The 24049-nt window shown below is 37.5% G+C and overlaps 1 protein-coding gene across 3 annotated transcripts in view; it reads right to left on the bottom strand.

The window, feature by feature from the left end:
• The window catches only part of SCAPER (S-phase cyclin A associated protein in the ER), a 133820-nt gene that overhangs the window by 107204 nt on the left and 2567 nt on the right, over nucleotides 1–24049 (bottom strand). For all 3 annotated transcript variants that reach the window (XM_014251020.2, XM_088063278.1, XM_088063279.1), the window contains exons 3-8: nucleotides 22075–22192; nucleotides 16037–16107; nucleotides 12118–12315; nucleotides 4128–4228; nucleotides 3556–3672; nucleotides 1496–1656 (exon numbers count right to left, since the gene is read on the bottom strand). In XM_014251020.2, the coding sequence (XP_014106495.2) occupies nucleotides 1496–1656; nucleotides 3556–3672; nucleotides 4128–4228; nucleotides 12118–12315; nucleotides 16037–16107; nucleotides 22075–22192 (766 nt within the window). The remainder of the gene's footprint in view (nucleotides 1–1495; nucleotides 1657–3555; nucleotides 3673–4127; nucleotides 4229–12117; nucleotides 12316–16036; nucleotides 16108–22074; nucleotides 22193–24049) is intronic.

The raw sequence follows: 24049 nt of genomic DNA on the forward strand, positions 1-24049 counted from the left end.
AGAGGAATGACTGTTATTTCTTAAAATGTCTGGACTGCATTGTACATTTGATTTGAAGATTACTGAATACTTGTAGGCCAGTACTACAGGACACAAGGGGCTTCTCTCTTTGGAGCTCATCAGCTGCAAGTAACATTCAATAAAACACAGCACAACACTGATTCTTCATCCCTCTAAAGGCCTCTGAAAGTAACATAAGGATAAATTCTTCTGTCTCCCTCTCTGCCTCTTAAATAGGTTGTCCATATTGAAATACAAATCACTTTTATTCCCTGTGTAGCTAATTACATTCTCCATATCCACACTTAATAAAGGTATTTTAGCAACTGCTTGGAGCCTGTCACTCTAACATGAGCGATAATCACCAGAAAATGCTTTTGTTACAAGTAACTTCAACTACTGAGGTATCTCAAACGTGGAATTACACATCAACAACAGTGCTGAAAACTCAGTCAAACAGCAACTGCTCTCTAAGCTTGCTCACAGCAAGCTAATCCCTCATGCAAGCAGCAGCCATGGATCCCCCTTCCAACTACCATCCTTGGAGTATGGCTTTGATGATTCTGCTCCAAGCAGAGGAATCCGCTCCCGAGCTCATTCATGTTACACTGTGAGACCCCTGGACAAGGGATTTTACTTCCATGATGTGCTACAAGCCTGCAAGTAACCATACAGGGCTTCTACTACTCCTAGGTTGAACATACAACTATCTTAAATTGATACATGCACTTCCTGCAACTTTTTTTTAGTTCAAAATACATATATCACAAAACAAAAACAAAACAAAAGCTACCACTTTTTTCTTTCAGAAAATCCATTTCTACATCCTGCCTGATGATTTTGCAGAAAGATGTCCGAGACCACACATGAAGAAAATAAATGAAAAAAAAGGCATTTCTGAAGACAATCTCAGGGATTCAGTGCAAAGAAACTAATTTTATAAACCAAATGGTAGTTTCTTATGTCTGCAACTAAACCAATCTCTTCTAGAACAGAAGATCCTGAATCAAGCATTCCCCAACAGCATTTTCAGAGAAACAATTCGTAACTAAATGTGGTAACTCTTGTCTTCCAAGGAAAAAACATCAATTGTTACTTCAGCACAGTCCTAATAGCATGTTCTCCCAGGACATATAAAACAATCTTCAGCTCTTCCCAGATTCCTGTCTATATTGTTAAGCCATCCCAACTTGCAGTCGGTTGGACTGGCAGTTTGTGACCAAAGATCGTTTGTTTCTTGGGATGTTATAAACTGGTATTTTAACAGATCAAATTCTAGGTACTGAAAATACAGTAGAATGTTACCTACACATGATAACACACTTTTGTCTCAAGCTTAACTATTGCAATATAAGGCTGCATGAATATTTGAATTTAAACACTGTATTTTGCAAAACTAGGTTTTATTTTGCTTAGATCACAGGTCATCGGATTCTGAATTCACTTTATACCACAGAGTTAGTGAAAATAACTTAAGCCACTGAAGGGAACTTGCCATTTTTCCGCAGCGACTTCTGTGCCGGAGGTACCAGACAGGCTTGTGCTGTTGCCAGCTCAGGATTGGCAGCTTTATTTCCATGGTTGGCTTTTACCTTATCGGCCCAACTTACACCAGAAGGAGCCAGGCGTGTTGCAGAAATTGTCACTGCAGGGTTCCTAAATGAAAGTCACAGCTCTTTTTAGTGTCTGATCAAGTAACAAAAGAATGGTTTGTTAGAAAGCTTTATCAGAGTCTGTTAGAGACTATCAGAACAGTACTGAACAGAACCACTTCTCCTTTGGCAAACTCTCCAGGTTGCAGCAGTTTACACAGAAAAGTTGTTGCAATTTGCTCAACAAATCTCTGTTTTTAATAAACAAGATGAAATTTAACCTTTGGGATATTAATTTCTGAAGGCATTAATGTTTTTAGCAACCAAAGCAATGCATAATGACAAATTCTACACAGTAAGTCTTGAAAAATACTCCTGTCATTTTAAGCTTGGTGTCTGACCATTTAGTACTCCCAATTCTTTTTCACTGAAAATAATGAACAGAATTTTCCTACTCATCTTCCACCTAAGTGATTTTATTTATCACACCCTTCTTGTTATCTCTTCTCCAAATTCTTTTCTTTTTGCTTCAATCCGAAGTTGGATAACTCTGATTGTCCCTGTTTCTAATTTCTGTACTTTTTCTATGTTTTCTGCACTGCTTTGGGGAAGATATGGAGATGACTACAGGTACGAATCTTTAACTTCTACAGACGTACACCACTACCTTCTCTCCTATCCCCTATTCCTTTCCTAGTAACTCCTAGCATTCTGCCAAAAAAAATCTGTAGTACCAAGTACATCTCACTCTTATTTTCTATCCTGTTTTCTCTCTCACACAAAAAATATTGTAGCTGTCTGGGGATGCCTTGCTTTGAGACACACAAGCGGATCAAGACAGAAGAAAGAAGTTTGCAAGTGTGAAGGATAGAAAACTCATCTGGCTGTTCCCTCCTCTAACACACACAGCTGCTCATCATGTCCCTGTGATTGTGAATGAAACAGCTCCAACAGCAATAGCAGCATGTAATTATAGCCAAATAAGGCTCAGCTAAAAGGCTAATTGTGCTGAGCTGTTATGTTCTAATAAAAATAAAAGAGCATTGATTTTCACCAGATTCAAGTGTTTAATTTGAGTGCTTGTGCATATTTTCTCCCCAGCACCAGGAATTTCAGCAGACACCTCTCAGATGTTGTAGGTATCAACAGATTCACCTACACAGGGCCTACACCAAACACACTCTGTAGTATTTTTGTAGAAATATTTGCTGGGCACAGTTTCAGAGAGCTAAGTCCTCAGAGGTGCTGACCAAACAGACCAGTATCATATCTCTGCTGAGGACACTGTAACCACTCAGGAAACTGAGTGTTCCCTAGATCCCAGCAAACCTGAAGGAACTACAGCACACATGCTGAGAAAGATTTCAACTGGACACATCCATGCTCTCCCAACTGAGACAGCATCAGACAGTGCTGCTCTAAAACTGTGCACATTTTGGTTGAACTGCTTTCAGACATTTTCATTTCAACAAGTAGAAGATGCTTTATTGGAGTATATAACATGATCTACATTTGAACTAGTATCAGTTTTGCCACACATCAGAATCATCATAATCTCACTTTACACTCACTCTTCCTGACCTGTATTTACTTTTGCTCACTCAGCTGACCACTCACATTGCACACACAGGCAATTTTAAAATGCCAGTTACAAACATGTTGACATTTGTTCGGTATAGTGAAGAGAGTACTAAACTGATCACATGAAATACTGTGTTTTATCTTCAGGTCTTTCTAATGACCAGTAATTAAATATATTACTAAGTTAGGAAAAATAAGTCCTTGATACGATTTTCCTTTACAGATCATGGGCTTTTCTTCTAGGAATGCAAATAATTGTTTATATGATTTAATAAACAACAAAACAATATTTTGATTACTATAGAGAAATAGTGCATTCATTAACATTGCTTCAAATGAATCTTTATTTTAGCTTAAATAAACTTCGTAGCTGGTTTCATACCCAAAATTTAAACTTCTTCGAGCACTTGATGTCACACTAATCCTGTCTGTGGATGGACTCGAGATCACATGGCGTCCTGGAGACATTTTCTTCACTTCCCAAGCCAGTGAAGTAGGTCTGCAAACCCAGGAAAGAAAAGTTTAAAAATACAATTCACAGCAACTCTTCCTCCAACACCTTAAAGCAAAACTAGAACCGACAAACGCTCAGTGTATTAACAAATCCTGCTGAATTTAATCATTCATCTTAGCAATTGTTTCTACACCAACTCCAAACCCTATTAGCCAGACCCATATCAAAAATAATGCCTCTTCTCAGGACTGCAATGTTTACTTCAAATTCCAGTATAGAGCAAAGCACCAAAAAAAAAAAAATTAAAAGGAAAATATGGAAAGGAATATTTAAAAGGAAAATACCCTCTACTTCTAAGTGACAGTGACAATGCATATTAAATGTCCTCACACCCATTTTTTCCAAAAGGAAAACTGGTTCTATTTGCTGAATCTCTGCTAGAAAATGAAGTTTACTTTACTGTCTCTGTAGATTAAAAAAACCCAAACAAATCCAATTACCTGCTTTGAGCATCAGCTTTTTCTAGCTTCTCCTGTAGCTGTATCCAATCAATCAATGCTTTGAAGTCCCTTACATAGTTATCAAGCATCATCAGGACTTCCTGAAAAGCAACCATCACATCAATCTTTCTATTTAAAAAAACAATCCCCCACCCCAATAAAGGAACTGAAAAGAAAGGACATTTACTATTTAGCTTTCTCATTAAAAATAAACCCAGGAAAACCCCTGAAAACAAGAAGGCCCAGCTAATTAAGGTTTTTATGTGAACAATCACTAAAACATTTATTCTTAAAAAAAAAAAGGTGCACATTCTTCAAGATCTGGGTCAGCATCAATGTGTAAGGATAAAATGGCAACATTTGCAAGAAAATAATTCTTAATACACATAAGGACATCTGTTTCACTATTTATGCCCCTTTTTTGCTCAGAGTTACCTTTTAAAATATGCTGGACATACATCACCAAGAAGGAAAAACTAGAAAACCTAACAGGTAGGTGGAAGACTAAAAAGATCACAATTAATCTGTTTGTGAAGTAAAAGCAGACAAAACTACACAAAGGCAACAGCATCAGAACTGGGTGGGATTAAACATACACTGTTAGAAATTATGTGAGCATGCTGGAGATTTACTCAGAATATGTAAAATCTTAAAGTAGTTTGAATCTGGATCCACATGCTGGTTTCTAACAAATAAAATTAACTGTTACAAAAGAACATATAAATTAACTTCACACTACACCAGGAAGAAAGTCACAGACAAAATGGCAGTGGCTGAAGAGACTTGTTTCTGATTAAAAGATCCTTAACTTTGAGAAATTATAGACTGTGTCTACTGATGCCCAGTTGGAAAAAATGTATGAGCATAGTACCTATGGTCAGATTACATCCAGAAAGAATGAAAAATTCAAGATAAGTTCCCTCTACTCAGTTAATGGTGTCAGTTTTTCACTACAAAGCAGAGCAAAACACAGTATAAGGGAACTCTGTTGTATTCCCTGAGCAAAGCACAGTTATCTACTGCCACTAGCAGGGAAAAGAGCAATTCTTTGTATTTCACATATAAACTCAAAAATCATTGACTGAACGTGACAAAACACACACAGACTTAAGGCACCTCCTCAGCAAAACTGATTATCACCAACAAAGCGCATGAGAATGCCTAAGGGAGAGAGTTTAGCTCATGTCAGGCAGAAAGAACAGCTTTCATAACTTCTCTATCCGAGACAAGAAAAATGTGTCCTGTACTCTGTCATGACAATGTGCTGAAAATAATCAAAATCCATGAATGAAGTTTGAATTCTGGGAAACTTAAATGAGCTTCACATGCAGAATGTAAAGTACAAACATTATTTTATGGTATAAGGAAAAACACTAATGACAAAATGCTGCTGTTTCACAAGTTCTTTACTATGCCAATGTCATTCCTGCTGGTAATAAGATAAATTTTCTGCTCAAAGCAAATAATTATTACTTAGAAATTTTGGGAACAATTACAAATGAGAAGGTATTGGTTTTTAAGTGTGTAACTACAAATTTTAACAGTAAAACCTTTGACACCAAAACCGGTAAAAGCACTCCCCCACAGTACAGGTAATTAATGCACATTACTGTAACATTGCATGCCATATATCTTTACTTTTAATTGTCTTTTTAACAGAAAAAGGACCTCTAACATATGCAAAATGCTTCTTCACATAAAGTGATATGGATTAATATTCATTTTGTTTAACTCTAACTTTGAAATTCAGCTTCAATTTTGATATAGGTATCCTTTTAACTACTCTTTATGACACATACAGACCATATGCTGGTTGCTGTAAGGCAAAGGTACCACAAAGTCAGACACCAAGGAAATCAAACAGAATCCCCCTGCTGACACAAAAGTTGCTCTTTGTTTTGAAATAGCCCCAAAAACGCTAACAGAAATCTTTCTTACAAAGGAGTTGGTTTACAGCACCAAAATAATTCTTAAGCAAAGTCTGCTACAAAAAATGAACAAGTGTTCCAGCCGGTTCTTTTTTCAGTTCCACTAATAAAATTTCAGCTTTCTAATCCAATTCATGTCCATTTAGGTTAGCCCATACTAAGTTGTGCTGACTGTTACTAACAATGAGAGCACAGAAAGCAAAATTTAATTCTGAATCATTTACTTTTCAGGGCAGCCACTGACATATTCCTCACCAAAAAAAAATAAAAATAATGTGATGAGTTATAATTCTGAAGTTAGCTGGCCCAAGAAAAAAAACGCAATAAATGGCTTAACCTATTTTAAGGAATGTTTAGCTCCACATTATCAGAAATGATCAGAGCAGACCCATGCAGCTGTAACCCGAGCCGTGTTTTATGAACAAGGGAATACAAACAAGACAAGCAGCTGGAGCGGCCCCATACTCACTGATGCACATCTCTCTCCCTAAAGCTATGAGGGCCATTTTGTCAAGCAGGATGGAGCAGAACAAAAGTGGCTCTGAAAGCGCCGTTGCAGGCATGCAGATAACTCCATATAGATGTCCAGCTAAAATTACCAATTAGTTCCCCAATCGGCTGCAGCGGCTTCGATTGGTTTGTAATGGAGCCCGGGGCCGGCGCGGAGCAGGCCGGGCGGCGCCGTCCCTTTGTCCTCTGACACAGGATCCCGGCGGGGCTCCCGGATCCATCCCGCTCTACCTGCGGCACCGCCGGCAGCTCCCGCACCCTGCTGCTGAGCCAGGGCAAACCTGCACCACTCGAGAAGCTGCTGACAAAAAGGAACCTTTATGGGCCACACTGCGGCTGCACTGGAGTCACAACGATTTTATATCTCATTATTTCTCAAGGTCACATCCAGCCTGTACGATTTTTAGAGACGGCTTGAACTAAGAACGCAATACTCCTGAAAAACAACCCTTAAAGGAAAATTACTGACATGAAATTCAAACCAGCCACAATGTAACTCCTGTTACCTTTTCCTGTTCTTGTCAATTCTCTGATCAACAGTTCTGCGTGTCTCTTTTCTTTGTTCTCCCTTCTTTCCTCCAGCTTTCATTGATTACTCTGGTTGCCATGTATTTATCAAAGTTATTCTACTCTCTTCAGCTGGATGACCCTAATAACTACTTTATAATCAACAAAGATCTTCAAGAGTAGGTATATTGGAACCCTCAGTCCAGACTGGGATCCTACGTAGGCCCGTTGTAAACCTTCAGAACAGAAGCACTTCAGAAATCCCTTCACCACTTTGAAATGTCGTTTCATGCATTTATTCTCCCATTCTCAAACAAGGAAGAGGCAAACAGGGAAGTATGGAAGACTGTAGGATTTTAAGGTTACTCCAACCCAAAATAGTAGCACATGCATCAGGGAAATTAACTCGGTCACCACATCAGTACTTCAGCTTATGAGCCAAGCTCAAAATATGGGTTCTATTTTACAAACCATGCCTACTGTATACTGTTTCATTATCTATACTGAATATTTTAGTTTATGTATTTGCCAAAATAAACTCCATTTTTTTTTATACTGGAGCATGCTTTTAGTACACAAACTAAGTTCCTCCTGTCTTTTTTTTAAATATATGTTTTCAATGGTAACTGGGTGTTTCAGAAATTTGACACAAAAATAGCTTCAAAAAATTCCTTGGAGCATTTTCATAAATTTGAACTGTAGATAATTAAAGCCAGCTCTGGGGTTGGTTCAACCAATGTAATTGTCAAAGCAATTCTCACAGCTTTGAGCAAGGATGAAAGGAAGCAGCTCCTCTAGACAAAGGACTCTCCTTATATCAACTTCTATGTGGCAAATAATATTTTAAGCAAGCTAATGGTCTCCTAGATCCAAGTGTTAAATGCACCACATCTGGCCTCTGTTGCTCCTCATGGATGCACCTTCGACATGGCAGCCACAATCTCCTGCCTGACAAGAATGTGCTCCAAAGGACCACAACCATTTCCAAATGAAAATTTATTCCAGAGGAACCAATGCAGTGGCACATGCAGGGAGTCAATCACACAAAATTTAAATACATGCACACACATATACGTGTGATGCAGAGGATGGAGAGGCAGGAACAGGGATACCCAGACTTCCAACTAAAAGACATGATCTTTTCAGAATAGATCACCATTTTGAAAGACCTCATCCCTTCTTAAGACTGAACTGATCATGAACCCATTTCCACATCCTCTGTTGGCTCATCCATGGAAGATGACAACAATGTCCAAAAAGAGGCAGCAGGCATGCTCACTGGGCACAGACTGCCACAATAGAGTCATAAGTATTTAGGAAGATATATACTCTTGGTAAATATCCCCAAATTCAGAACCAGAAGGTGTATTCTGTGCATGCTACATGGCAGCCTTGCACTCCCCTGCCATACTGCAGCTGCAGTACTGGCTGTCCCAAACACCAGCAATACCTGAGCTGTATGAGCAGGAGTCTCAGAATGCATGGAGAAAGTGAAATCAGTAGAATTGGCAGACCCAGGTCCAAAAGCAGCCCTCAGAGAGGCTCCTCTCTGCTGCTGGGAGGCCTCAGTCAACCCAAACTCTCTCACACACATCCCCTGACCCAAAGGCCTAGTTTGAAGTTGATTCAGCTGTTTTTTTTGCAGAGAAACATCATGCAATGTGTCTAAACTTTTAATGAAAGTCTTTACCCACCTCTTTATCTTGTGCTATTTGTGAGAAGCAAAATGACAGAACTCCACTGCTGAATTATCCATTTCATACGGGGGAGTAAGAATCTCAAGCAAAATTAAACTGTTTTCACTGAACCAGACTGATTTAAGAATGTATCTGTAAGCTTCAGAAACAAGAGAAGGCCAAAACCTTCCAGAAATACACCAGAAACTAATGTTAGGTGAAAAGACAAGAGATTGTATAAGCTTTAAGTAATGCTAAACAGCAATGTAAAAATAATACAGAACTAAACTTTTACATGATAAAATTACATTTTTACATGATTTTTTTTTAAAGGAAAAGAACAGCTGAAGCTGTTAATTCATTCTAGAAGGAAAAAAACTCCAAAATTCTATTAAAGGTAGTTTGATATTCTTGTATACTTGCTGTTGGATCCAGTTGCTCAAACTCTATCAATAAAGTATTTACATGGATAGTGCTTCTTTTTATATATACATACACACACACATATATAAATACAATCTCAGTTGCTGAGACACCTGAAAACACCATAGAAGAACAGCAGCTGAAGACATCTGTTGCATTAACCAAAACTGACTACAGAATCCACCTTCACCCATCTACAAATCTTTTGATCTTAATACCTTTCATCATACAGCAGGGTATTTAAAGGCATTACCATTTCTGCTCTGCCTACACTTGCCACCTAAACCTAGAAAACAGTAGATAAAATATTCATAGAAACTTCAGACACACAGAAACCCAGCTAATACAGAGAATATCCACACAATTTGCATTTCAAATGTTGAAGGTTACATGATATATCTAACCTTTTATTACTTTTGCACTAGTTTATGTACAGCGAGATGGTGCTTAAACTTGAGAACTCTTCGTTTACTTCAGAAATAATTCAACCATGGTCATTACACCTTTCCACACAAAGCACCCAAGCCATATCTATATATCTACATACATGATTTGAGAGTTCTCAATTCCAAATCAATAGCAGAATATCAACTTCAGCAGAGCCCAAAGCTGAGAAAATACACACAAGCACTGATCCTCTTACACATATTGCCACTGTTTGGATCTTCACCACAACCCTTCTGTCTGCAGTTTCAACCACAAAGAGCCACCAGAGCCCTTTCCCACTGGGGAGCATCAAACATCTTCAGTGACAATGCAATCGATACAACTGCAACAACTCATAAGGACACAGGAAAGCAAAAGGCACAAAATTCCAAAAAAAAAAACCAAAAACCAACTAACACTTTTATACCAGGTCAAGCAGAAGGTTTAAAATGCCAGGAGTTGTCACATTTCATTTTTAAATAGGTCTTTTCACAAGACAACCTCTAAACTACAACGTTTAAATAGAATAGCACCTGCCCGTTTGACCAAGACAGAAGTTTAAAAAGTCAAAATTAAGGAAGTTTTTGATAATGTGAATTATCTTAATTGAAAGGATTTTTCAACATACCACTGAAAAAAAAATCAAGGAAAGATTAGCAGTGGGACCATTTTGGTTTCTTATTTAGCATTATTTCTCACATATGTCCAGCAGTCAAAATGGGAGAAACTAAACCGTGTCTGTCAAAACCACCATAAAATAATGACAAATAATGGAATTTATAGAAAAAAAATGTTATTAGTAAAAATAATTTGCAAGATTAAGCAGTTTCACACTTCATAACTTAATTAACAGAAATTATAGTAATTTATCAAAAGAATAATCATCATTTAACAGTAACCTGTAAAAAAAAAAATCCCACAGACAAAAGACCACAGCACAAACACACATTCTAGCTGCTCAGGTAAGGCATACTTTTGTGCAGAGAAAAAAGATCTTTTGAAAGGTAAGAGTAACAAACAAAGTACTGGAATGGTCTGCCCAGGGGGGTGGCGGAGTCACCATCTGTGGACGTATTTAAAAAAAGACTGGATATGGCACTCAGTGCCACGATCTATTTGAGGTGTTAGGGCATGGGTTGGACTTGGTGATCTTGAAGGTCTCTTCCAACCTAGTCCTGTGAATTACCTAAGTTTCACAACATTTGACACTGAACCGGCTTTTGCTCATTTTTGGTTTTTTTTACCTCTGCAAACAAGTAACCTGATGCACGGAGATACATACATCATTGTCAAGAGTCTGCTAAAATGAAGACTTTTCACTCGGGCTATGTGGTATCCCCATCCAAAAAGCAGATTAAGTAGCTTGATTAAAATGTTGAACGATATGTAACCCCCAAAATATGTGACAATGATACAAATACGCTTCTGTTCTTCCAGTCAGAAAAGATTAAAATGCTAATTTAATTATAATGCAAGGCTGGCTGACTTTCTTAAACCAAAAAATTCTACAGAGAAGTTTCCTGAGCAGGAAGACAGTTCAGTAACAAAATGTTAAATTGTGTTAGACCAACCAGAGATTTGGAAGCCTCTGAGCTACTGTTCAGTTCTCAAAGCTGCTTTCAATGAAATGTATTTGTACGCTAATCTCAAAAGCAATTTGGCCGTGTCTGATTACAGCAGAGAATGAGATGCATAGGATAAGAAAAAAGTTTACTTAAATTGATATATGAATTTTTTTATAGTGATTAGATAATCATTTCCAGAATGTGTTGAGTTTCCAGCCATGTTTAATATAAAAACAAAGTCATATCTTTAACGTTTCTTTTATAATGTATTCTGACTTCTCTTAATGCTTGTGATAAATTCCATTTCCAAAGCATGAGTGATTTTTATTAAATGACAAGGCTATTTCTACAGATCTACTAGAAAATCACAATAAAATGTGAACCAGATGCACAAGCTATTACAAATCCAGGTTATTTGAAACTGGGAAGGGTCTTACAGTGCCATCCCAACTGGACATTGCTTACATTCAACGACCAATCACTTTCTTAACAAAGGGAGAATGAGAAGAGTGATAACTATCACTGCAGAAAGGGAGCAGTGTGTAATTAAGCCACTTAACAGGAAGCAAATGAACATGAAAAAGGCTGAACTGCAACAGCGCCACCTACAGTAAAGGATATTACTGGGAAAAATAAATCAATCAGCATTTAGTCACAAAAATAACAAAATCAGAACTCAATAAAGAAAACCTGATTTCAGAAAAAAACTGAGGTCTAATATCACATACAACATGACCAGTTTTATATGTTTCAAAAATTAGTCCCTGCTCAAGATGAAAGCATTTTCTTAAATACAAATACGTATATCCTCACTTTTCCTATTTAAAAGCCTACAAAAAATACAAATGAAAAAGTAACGTGTTTCTGAAGCTCTAATTCCTCATTTACCTTTTTTCTAAAATATAAAAAAAATCCAGATAGAAGCCAGATAGGCAAAGAACAGTTGGAGCGTTACCTTGCATTCCACCACACTCTGATCTGATTCACATGTGACATAGATTTCATCAACTGCCCGCCGCAGGTTGTCAAAGAGAAATGCCCAGTACCGAGCCCGCAGATCCACCTTTCGAGGCTGCCTGGTTTTGGTTGGGCTTTTGTCAAAGTTTTTGTCTCCAGCTCCTGCTGCTGTTAATTTACAGTCCACACTAGTGTTCTGAAAACAAGAAGGTACAAGGGGAAAGGAGAAAAACAAACAGAAGTATGGTAAGAGTTGGGTTTCTGTGCAGTGCACCTTTTTATCAACATACTGAAACACCTGTAAACAAGAACTTCTTCACTGAAGACGACTACATCATTGCACTGAATTGAGTTTTTTAACACACTTTATCAAATACAGGCAGCACTTATGTTCAACTAGATTCTGTTTTGACAGTTACAATATTTGCATTCCACAACAGTACAAGATACTCTGCCTCTCAGTATGCTGGAAAGGTTTTCTAATTATATATCCTATATTACTTATTCTGACAGATGTGTATATCTCGAGGTGAGAATAGCATTTTACTAATAAACATACCAGCAATATTCCACCACAGGGAAATTCTATTACCAAGACATTACATATGACAAAGAATTTTTTCTTTTCCCGAACCAGTTAGTAGAGAAAGGCATTTCCCTAAGAAAATCCCCATTTAGAGTTTTCCTTCCTAATTTGCCCTAAACTAAGACACATGATTGTTTTTAAACCCTCATGCTAATACCTGTTAATGCCAGTGAAATGCTGATGTGCCTCACCCTAAAACACAGACATAACTGACCCAGTACTGTTTTGCTGCACAGGTGCAGGGGACAGTCAACATGCTAAATGGGATGGTTGTGCAGGATGTTCCAAAGGGTTCTGAAACACACCTATTTGGCTAAAAATACCAAATCACCACTTGGTCTTGTGACACTATCCTTATTAAACCTGAAATTCTATCCCACAGAAGAAAACAAACTGTAAAATGCTGCTATCATAAGTTTGTGCATTCCATAGCCAGTGGACAAGCACCCTGCAGTAACAAGTGACACCCAACTGTGTGCTATTTCATGATGGAGGTATTAGCTACCTGTTAAGGTAGTCTGGTTTGGGTCAGCTTTTTTCATTCATGTATTTAATAGTACCTTTAATGTAGTTTTGATGCACTGGTCCACTGAGGCATATATCTCCAGCACATCGATTCTTACTGGAGTACTCTTGCAGGGATTAATGCAAAATCTCATTTTAAATGCTCTACTTTGGTGATTGAATAAGAACAATCGAACTACACCACACATGACAGTACACAGCGTTTATAATTAGAATATCTAATCACTAACTATAAACAGTGTAATTTTCAAAACAACTGGCTGGGATTCAAGCCTTTTTGTCCTGTACCACACATCATTAAACAAATTCCACTTTTCAATTAGGGAGGGAGAGACAGTGCTGTCAGAATGGTTATGCTCTCAACTGTGTTTGTGGTGAGATGCTAATTTTTCTGTAAGAAGCAGAAGAATGGGCACCTGATTTACTACAATTACACCAACATCTCTGCTACCCTTACATATATCTCCAAGTGCTCCAAGTGTACTCCAGATGAACCCCAGTTAATGTATGCACAAGGATCATGCTCAGAAAGATGCATTGCATAAACAACAATGAACAGCAATTTCAGAAGGGTTTCATATTTTTTCTTCCATTACATAAGTCACCTCTTAAACTGCTGGGAGAAAAGATGCTCCTAGGCTGAGGCCTTGTATAAAAACATTTAAAGCAAAGCTTATATACTGGCTAATTTATAGCTCCTTGGAACTACAGTTTATAATGATGCAAACACAACTACAGAATCATAAATAGCTACATTAAAATAACAGTTCTACCTGTTGCTGTCTGGATTTATAAAATGTAACCTCAGGAAAGTGATTCGTTTACAGTCATTCAGGTAATACTGTTGATATAAAGGATGAGTTGTTTTGGAATGGGAAATGTGCATAATTCCCACTATTTGAAAGATACATTTTCAAACCTGTCTTTAAAAGACAATGTCATGGAATATATTTTGATATTTAGCAAGAAATGTTATCCATCTATTTAGCTTCTCTCTTATATGTCAGCCATATTATAATGAAGAAAACACCACACATAGTCTCTGTAAGTCACAGCAGTTCCATTATTATCCTCTGAGCAGACTTTCAGGATCTCATTAAAACCTAAGCTACCAATGTTTCAGCAGAACACCTTTGAAGGGATAAAACCCTCCAACCTATCTGATTTCTTGTAAACACTACCACACAAGCAGGTAAGCATTAAGTTGGTGTTTTGTTATTAGAAAAATATTTTAGCTTGCAGCAATAGTTCAAACCATCAACTGCAGAAGATGAAAAGTTTGTGTACCTTTTTAAGTTAACAGACATGGGAATCACACTTCTTACATGTCAAGTAACCCAGCACAGATGATGAAGGTGACATTAAAACTGAATCTCTCTTGGTGTTTTTTAATTTGTTTTTTTGGTTTTTTTCCCTAATAGTTTCAGTAACTTGCCTTGGACTTGTGGAAAGTATGCAATGCATATTTATACTCATGGGATGCCAAAATTCATTGAATGTATATTTGCCAGTGCTCTACTGAAAGGAAGATGAGCTTGGTAAGATCATACCAAAAAACAGCTCTTGTAAATTTATTTTCTTGAGATTAGTGGCCCATTTATATGTAAAGGAAAATTAAAAATGAAAGCTCAACAAAACTAAGCCAAAAAAGTCACCAATTACAGCAGTATCCAGTATCTGAAAAGCAGCAGAAATAAAGGTGCTGAATGCCAAATTGAGATGCCAGTTGAGTGCCACAGACACTCAGCAGCATTCAGACCTTAACTGAAGCCACCAGAAATGCAGTCAACAAGAGCTTTAGTACAGCAATCCCACACTGAGCAGCAACCAAACATTCTCCCTGAAAACTCAGTGTTTACATAATCCCCAGGTCAGACAGAACCCAAACTACACGTTGCTCTCCACCCTCCCTGTTCCAAGGGCAAACTCTGACAGGAAGCCCCAGCTACACCACAGACATTCCACCTGACACACCAAGAGAACCAGCACACACCATGTTTGTAAATGTAGCAGTGCCTGAGGAGACAACAGAGGCTAACAGCTGCCAAAGTAAGCCAGGAAAGGAACATGCCTGTGTTTTAAAGATGCACATACATTGCTATGGAAGAACATTTTTTCTTTTTCCAAAAAATAACATCTTCCATATGCTTTATTATGGAATTCTGACAGGCTGCCTTAAAACATTAAATGGCTAAAGCTGTACTAATGGCTAAATCCGTAAATCAAAGAAAAACGGCAGTTAAAAATATTAAACATGAGGAAAGACTGAGGTATTACTTTACTAATGTAATAAAGGTTGTCATTCACAGAGAAAAAAAACCTGAATAAAAATAGGAGCAGATTCTTCTTTACTCTTCTCATTTAAACTTGTTTTCCAGTCCTAACTCTTTGAATTTTTACTCACCTGGACTTTTTTCCAAATTAAGATATACTGATTTGAGGCACTAACCCATGAGGTCAAGAAGTTTCCTTTAATTAGAAATTGGAAAGAAAGGCAGCCCTTGTATATACAGCATACATATAGGAAGAATATCCTATATCATTTTATCGAGCAGCAGTTTCCTTAAAATAACTTCAATGCCAATAAGTCATGAGTGCAGAGGCTAGGAAGTGCCAAAAGCAAAGGCTGAGGTAGACACTCTAAATTCCGGCAATTTTAACTTCTGAATACTTGACTTTGAAACTCATAGGCTTTAAAAATACAATGTATGCACAGTTTTAGAGAAGTATTAATCAGCCAATCAGTGATCTCACAGAACAGTTTTATGTCATCAATTTTATGTCACAATAAAAAATTAGCAGATACCTGTTTTGCAGTCTTGTGTGTTCCTTGAGTCACCCTTTTTGTTTTTCCACCAGACTGCCATTTCGATTTTCCTGTGGGAGAAGCAACTTTTTTAATCAACAATAATGATTTTAATTAAATAGAGCACTCTAAAATGCACATATCTCATCTTGCAACGTACTGAGAGTGGCACAATTTCTGAGTTAAGAGGTTTGGCAAATTTTATATTCGAAATATATATTCCACCGTTTAGAATGTGGATAATGCCAGAAAACATTGGAAAATGAAAAAAATATAAGAAAGGCAACAAATACAGACTTCATTAAACAAAGGTAAGCTTTGAGTTCTCAGTGCCTCTAAAAATAATATCATTACAATCTACATGTCAAATATGATACTAGTTTTCTAGATAAATTTTAAGTCTGCTTTTGAATGATTGCTCAATCAGCTATTACAGAATTAAAACAAGAAATATATTTGTTAGGAAAACCAAATATAATGATTTAGTTCTTCTACAACTGTTCTGCCAAGAAAGATGGGAAGAAACAGAACTTAGGTCAGGATTTCGTTCATCAACATTTAGGTAGCCAGTGGAAGAGAGAAAAACATTCACAGAACACAAGTCAGTCTCCTTAAGACCTGAAATCCCTTCTCAAACGTACCTGTCTTCCTCCACTGCTTATACAAAGTGATTTTTAGCAACTATGCTTCCAAAATCAGTTTAAATTCCCCCAGTCAGAAGGGGTGATTCCAGGTCTCAATGCTGTAGTGGTGGCAATTAACTGATTTAGAGTTATCTTTGCATAGAAAAATCTGTGTGAGCCTAGAGCAACCTGATCTATTTGCACTTAACCGTTGAGATTTGCTATGGGGTAATGAAAAAAAAATTATTCCTCCTAGTCTCTAAACGTACACAACACAAAAATCATAGGATCCAATTACCAAAAATGTAAGCAAGCTAAGCCAAAACAGTAACTATGGCCAGAGTTTTCTCTAGCACAGATCACATCCAAAGAGAAGTTTCAAGATTATTTAGCTGGATGAAGCCAAGCAAATCAATGCATTAGCTGATTACGGTCCTCCCTAGACCATGGAGAGCGTTCTTAAATTTCAGAATGGCCCAGTTGAGTTTTTAACAGTTCTGAGGCCAAATTCCTAAATGCAGCCCAGCTGTTTTATATTGCTCTGGTTATGTAAAGCAGCTGCAAACCTGTCTTAATCGACCAGTTGTACAGCTGGTTTGCACAACTGGTTTGGATCACTGGCTATTCCAGGCAATAAGGCTTTTAACTTAAAATAAATAAAAAATTATTTGCTTCATAATTAATTTTAAAAATGTTACATTAACCAAAAAAACAGGTATAAATGAATATACTGAACTCAATTTAGCAGAATTCAGGAAAAAAAAATAATTCAGCTACTGCTGCTACCCTCCTAGTCACTAAAAAGCTTGAACTGGAGAATAGTTCCACAGCAAACTTCTGCTAACAGAAGTAATTCAATCACCCAAGTCTTTTGATGTGATTTACATCCTGCAAGGACAAGGTTTTGAAGACAATGGCATACAGGACTTGCACAGTGAAAAGGTTTGCCACAAATAAGGGTACACTAAAATTAAAAAGGGGCAAAGGAACCCATCAAGATGTAGATTCTTTAGATTTTATAAAATCCAGAATAACAATCCATCATCTAAGATCTGTGAAATGTCTGAACAAGTCCCTTCTAAAGACAAAAGCAAGTTTCCAGGCACTTCCTATATGGGGTAGACATTAAGATGTAAATAGCAGGTTTTGTAAACTTAATATAGTGTGGGACAAGGACTAACTTTTTCTTAAGGTGTAGGCCAGAAAACTTTGCATTTCAGCAGCAGCCACATTTTCAAGCTTTCTTACGCCTTTTCTTACAATAATGGCTCTGATAATTAGAAGATTATTTCTGCTTTTGTCCCTCTATACTCCCAAGCAGTGGCAGCACTGATCAATGGCTGTTTGTAGGTTTAGGGCAACTGGTGTGTAACTGGTGTGTAGCTACACCATGCTGGCATTGCTAAGAGATGCACAGACTTCAGTGACACCTGAACAGCACCCCTTGCTAGCAATTACTGAATTGTAAGGAGAGAACAATTGTGACCCAAGAAGACCATCTCCTTTAGCTATCAAGTTGCTCATGTGAAATATATCAAGTGTCAAAGTTTTGCAGCATTGGAGGAGCTACAGCCATATTTTACACTGGAAGTCCATTTGCTCCTTGTCTGGTGTTCAAATATGAAGCACACAGGGTTTATGATTTGTGAAGTCTTCCTGTCCAAAAAGCTGAGGCCTGCCAAAAACCCCCACTGATAACCTATTTTCAAAAGCTATCTTTTACTTAACAACCTCAACACCCATCCTGCTCACCTATCTCTTTTGGATTGTTTTACCAGTATGGGAAATGTGGGAATTACCTTTGTATTTAGTAGTTAATTGCAGCCTTCATTTCTGTCCTGGCTATGGCACAGATCAACTGCACATGTTGTCTCAATGTCTTTGACACTGTTCATCATCACACTCTCAGAAGAAATGATAGCAGAATTTTCAACTGAGGAAGCATATTGAACTTTCTTAATCCTATTACAAACCACACTTTTTTACAAGTTTGTAGAGCCGCAATAGATAGCAGTACATGTTAATTTTCCAACTGTACAATGCTAAAGATCTGGAGAAATGACTGCCTTCAAGAACGGATATAACCAAAATTCTACACGTTTTTCCACCTCCAGATTGAATTACAGCAATATATTTTGCACAAAATTACTTTTATAAATTACTGTCAGTGTCTCATCCAGAATATAATGGTCCTGTATTCACCTACCTGCACTAGACTGGATTCCCATTCATTCCAGTGAAATTCAAGGTTTGAAACATGAGCCTTATAGAATCCCCTTCCCACTCCATTCTGCCAGTTCCCATCAGACCCATGCTGCAAAGGCTCACACACAATGTGTGCAATCAGGACTCTCACAATTCCTCACATGGCCAAAGAGAGCCAAGTTTCATGAATTTGATCACATCCCACAAAACTTACTTTCTGCAGCAGGCTCCTGCTAAAACAGTGGAATACGCTGCAGGCTTCCCAGAGTGTGCCAAGTACCTTTCAACCAACAAAATATGCTTCCTTACCCTGAAATGCTTAATCTGCAAATGAAATCTATATGGCAAGAGCCCAGGTGATTTTAAACAAATAGGAAATAAGAAGGGTACAGTCACAAATACAAGATTTTCCAATTTTTCTACAGATCTCAAAGTTCCAAAGGTATCTTACTATCTATTAACATTTAAACGTCAAGCCCCTGCAATTTTTTAACTAATTTTTTAACTTGCTAAAATAATACCTATGTTTTTGTAAAAAAATTTGTCTGCAGTTGCTTAGCTGCATTCAGTGCCTCAAATTTCATTCTAGGCATGTGAAATAACTAGGGGGGAATAAAAAGGGAAAAATTCTGAAACCCTCCCTTGGAACAATCGCAGCTTTCCAAGGTGGGCTAAAGCAATGTGAATGCAGTCAGTGACTGGTGGCCACAGGTTTGGAATGCAAATTGCAGTCTGGAAACAGAATACCACAAGAGTGAATCTGTCACAGTTTCAAGACTCCTCGTACAACACCAAGTCAACAATAGTGTCAATTAGTTTATCCAACAGAATCCGCTGTGTACTACTTAATTCTGTGAAGGAGAATTTGAATTTCAGTGGCTGAAAAGTGTTAACAGTTACTGTCTCTTCTAGACCATCACCACCATGCCTGGGATTTTGTCATGGCATTGATCTGTATTCATAATTAGAATTTCAGATCTGACATAACTAGGTTGCACACAGCTCCAAAACACACAACAGACATATCACCTGCCGTTCCAGAAATCTCCTTCCATTTTAAGGAAATACTGCTTTACTGGCAGGAACTATATATTTACAGAATGGAATCAGAAGGTTTTGATTTCTCTTTTATCTATGTATGCTATATAAATACACAAGTCTTTCAGAGCAAGAGGAAAAAATGGAAAGAAGAATGCAAACATACGATTTTTAAAGGAAATAGAAAAAGTATACAAAGGGAAAAGGTGAATTCAGCATTTTAATTAATCAACCCTCTGTAACACAACCCCTAGTAAAAAATTACTCATACCTTCACTGTGTCTGGATAAAGAAAAAAAAATTCATTATGAATAACAGTATATAACTTAAAATGTTAAATCACACACTGGTGCTGCCAAATCAATACCTCTGAACATTACGAGCAGAAGAAACTGCCCAAAGACAAAATTCTGCTTTGTACGGAAGAGTGGCAGGATTGGCTCAGGCACCCTGAACCTTTGGCCTGATTTACACAAACCTTGAACAAGTTAGAACTCTCCTAATCCATAATATTGCTGGTATCATCCCTCAGGGACAGAGCACATATGGAAGGATCAGCATAAAATGAACCAGAGCTCAGCGACACCCACATAAACACCCTCCATGCCAGGCAAAGGTCAAGAGATAAAGGATCTGGCTCTGCCAGGGTTTCATTAACCACAAGTTCCTTTTCACAGGGAAATTTTCCATCAGGCAATAGCCATCAGGTCCTTTGTACTGTGCAAAAAGGCCAGCCTATAATATAATTTTAAGAAATTTTACAAGAAAGCACCACTGACAAAGTTTAAAAATTACAATGAGGCTAATATGACCAAAAGAAGGAAATTAATACAGCTACTTGGATTTTAATTACTGTGCATAACTACCATTTAATGAAAGCTAAAAAATCACTTTTGCATTAATTTATCATGGTGTCCTAGTTTAGGGCAAATTAGGAAGGAAAACTCCAAACGTGGTTTGGACACATGGTTAACCTGAAACTGTTAGAGCAAACATTAATCAACAACTCACAGTCATTTCTAAAGAAAAACTCTTAAAGTTTCTAAAATAATATTACAAGCAAGGTAGTATTAAAAAATAACAGACTCCTTACACAGAAAGTAAATCAACCCACAAGTTGCTCAAAAATACTGTGAGATATACACTGCATGTTCCTTTACCACACACACATTCACACTACCTTCCCCAGAAGTGTAATTTGGAATCTGGAAATACTTTGGGCCCCAATTCTATTTTGTTTAAATACAGTTTCAACCTTGCATCAGACATAGGGTGAATTATCTTGCAACTTAAGACATAACATTTGTTAGAAATATCTTTTCCACTGGCAAAATCACAGAACAGCTGAGACTGGAAGAGAGATTGTTTAGATCAACTTCCAGGCTGCCCAGAGCTATGTCCAGGGAGGTTTTGAGCATCTCAAAGGAAGATGATGCCCACAGTTTTTCAAGGCAACTGATTCCCATATTCAATCACCTTCACAGCAAAAAAAATTTTACTTTTAGACACTCAAAAGCTGCAGCACCTGGACAGAGACATGCAGCTACAAAAATATTTGAGACTAAGTTCTCAAAAACAGCATTCAGACATCTGGAACAGCCTGAGTAGGATAAAAGTAAAAGTCAATTCCTGGCTCCTTAAGTCATTGTACCACAAGAGAGTTTTACAACAGTAACGAAACTGTTCTGAGGACTTGCATTATGGAAAGCTGCCCCCACATATCCCCTTCTTCAGACATTCTTCATTGGCATTTACTGAAGCTGAAGTGATCCCAAAAGTAACTTCCAAATTTCTTTGTTTAGAACACAGAGCAATTTCTTAGATTGTTCTAAGTCATCCCTACAATTCTGAATTCCCTGGTTACAAGAGATAACTTTAGGACATCATTGTGTTACACAACTATCTTGATAATATCAGCAGAAGAAAACAGTCTTAGATATTACTTGCAGACAAATCTAAAACCGTTTTAATCTGTCACTGGAAGGTTTTATAAAATCATTTGCCAACTGCAAAGCACATTTTGGAAAAAACTTCTAAATTTTAATATATATGCTAAAGAGAACATTTTTAAATAGAGAAATTCTCTGTAAGGAAACTATTTCCAGATGAGCAACTCCAGCTGACAGAGGAATGGAAGAGCAAAGACCTGGTGAAAGACTGTTAAACACATACCATCATCTTCCTTGTTTTCCAGTGGGACGCTCCACGCAATCAGGTTCCTTGCTGTTCGTCCCTCTTCTGCCACTATTTTCCTCACTTTGTCGTGGCTGTTAGAGCGCTGGAAAGAAGCCTGAAAACAAGAAATACATGGATGGGCAGACAAGAAAGAGAAATCTTTGTTTTGACATGTTAATTTCATCCAGCATGTGGCTACACCATCCAAACTGGGGTGCACAGGTGCTGAATTTTCTTTAAATATCTGAAACAGATGCATGCATCAATTTTTATCCCCATTTTTCTGCATAGAAGCAGATTTGTTCATCAGCATGTCATGGGAGTTACTACCCAGCTCTCAATATGGGTACATTTAGACCACATCACTTTCATTTAATTGCTTGTCAATGCTGCTGGAGCATCACAGCAGACTTCACAAATGTTTTAATTACCCTGTGTCCATTAGAACTAATTATACAAGCTAAAGGCTGCACGAGACCAAAATACATGTTGGCTGATTGTTGAGAGCCTGGAGAAAGGCATGAGCTGTATGGGAACCATCTGAAACATGCATAAAAGCCCAGCTCTCTCACTGAGAAGACAAGAGCCTAGAAAGTATTTCCTGGCAAGTGTTATGGGCTGTTACTAGAAAGCTGCAACCACTCAAAAACAGAATAAGAGACATTGGGGATGCGCTTCATTTACCTAATAAACACAGTTCTTTGTACTTGTAAAACACACCATCACAAGATATTCAAAACCAAATACATTAAGAAGAATTTGTATCAACTGACAGATGTCAATCAGATAAAATCTTGCCTGTAATGTAAGAAAGTTAATCCTTAGAAAATTATTTGTAACAAAGCCAAACTACGTACAGTGATGAAAACAAAAGTTTTGATAGCACAAAACTGCTGATCACATTAGCTTTAAACACTGGCAAACTTAACCACAAAGAACTTAAATAAACTTAAGTATTATTTTAGGCACAAACAGACCAATTTTCTGTAGGACTAATCAGGAGGCACATTTTCCCTCTTTTCATTCTCACTACTGCATGGCTCAAGCCTGCAACCTGCAAGTATTTCTACAGCTTCAGAAAGAAAATACAGTAAAATTACACTAAAAACAAATACAGCAGATGAGTGGCTAGAATTTATTAAGGCAGTAGGAATCACAATACAAATGAGAAACTCCTTTTACTTTAATGCTAATCTAATGGTTCTTAACTTGGGTTTCTCTCATCTAGATGTCTTTATTTGCCTGTTTGGAAGTCACAGTGTGCCATCTAGTGCTTCATAGGCCTGCCCAGAGACACAGCCAGGCAACAAAACAGAGCAAAAAGTAGCACTGCTGTATCCATGAAGTTTTGGAAAACAGCAAATTACATACATTGGCCCAAAGCAACTCAAATAAAGCACACAAAACCCCCTGTACAGAACTGGTTTTATTCTGTCCTTATTCTATACAACTAATTGCCTATTCTTGCTAAGAATTTTTAGGAAGAGTGACCATTTGTGCAGTAGCAAGTTTGGTTTGGGTTTTTAATTGCTTGTTGCTTAATGACGTGAGAGCAAAATTTTGCATTAGTCCCCAACAAACTAACTTCCTAAATTATTTATTTTTATACAAGCCAGGAAAGCTTAAACAGAAACAGTAAGTATCTCATAATGACATTTCAAGGTGTTTTGTATAATGAAACTAGAGCTTAACTTAAAATTCTCATCTCTGTAACTTGGACATCAGCAAAAATAAACCAACAAACCCTTGAGGGAGGCTCAAACAGCAAGCAACGAGGAATTGCACAGCCACAGAGAAGTGAAAATCGTGTCAAAGGCCAAAGTGGATCTGAACAGCCTTTTCATTTGACAAGCGCTCTCTGTAGTCCCCTCCCTCACACAAGTGACTCAATGACACCTGGTTTTTGACTGCTCCCTCAACATGAATCCCTGCTATTTGCTACTCAACTATCCGAAGAAGTTACCTTCTGCCA

This window comes from Pseudopodoces humilis, chromosome 16 (assembly GCF_049639895.1).
Source record: "Pseudopodoces humilis isolate 2021_Gansu_Grassland_sample_001 chromosome 16, ASM4963989v1, whole genome shotgun sequence".
Taxonomy (NCBI): domain Eukaryota; kingdom Metazoa; phylum Chordata; class Aves; order Passeriformes; family Paridae; genus Pseudopodoces; species Pseudopodoces humilis.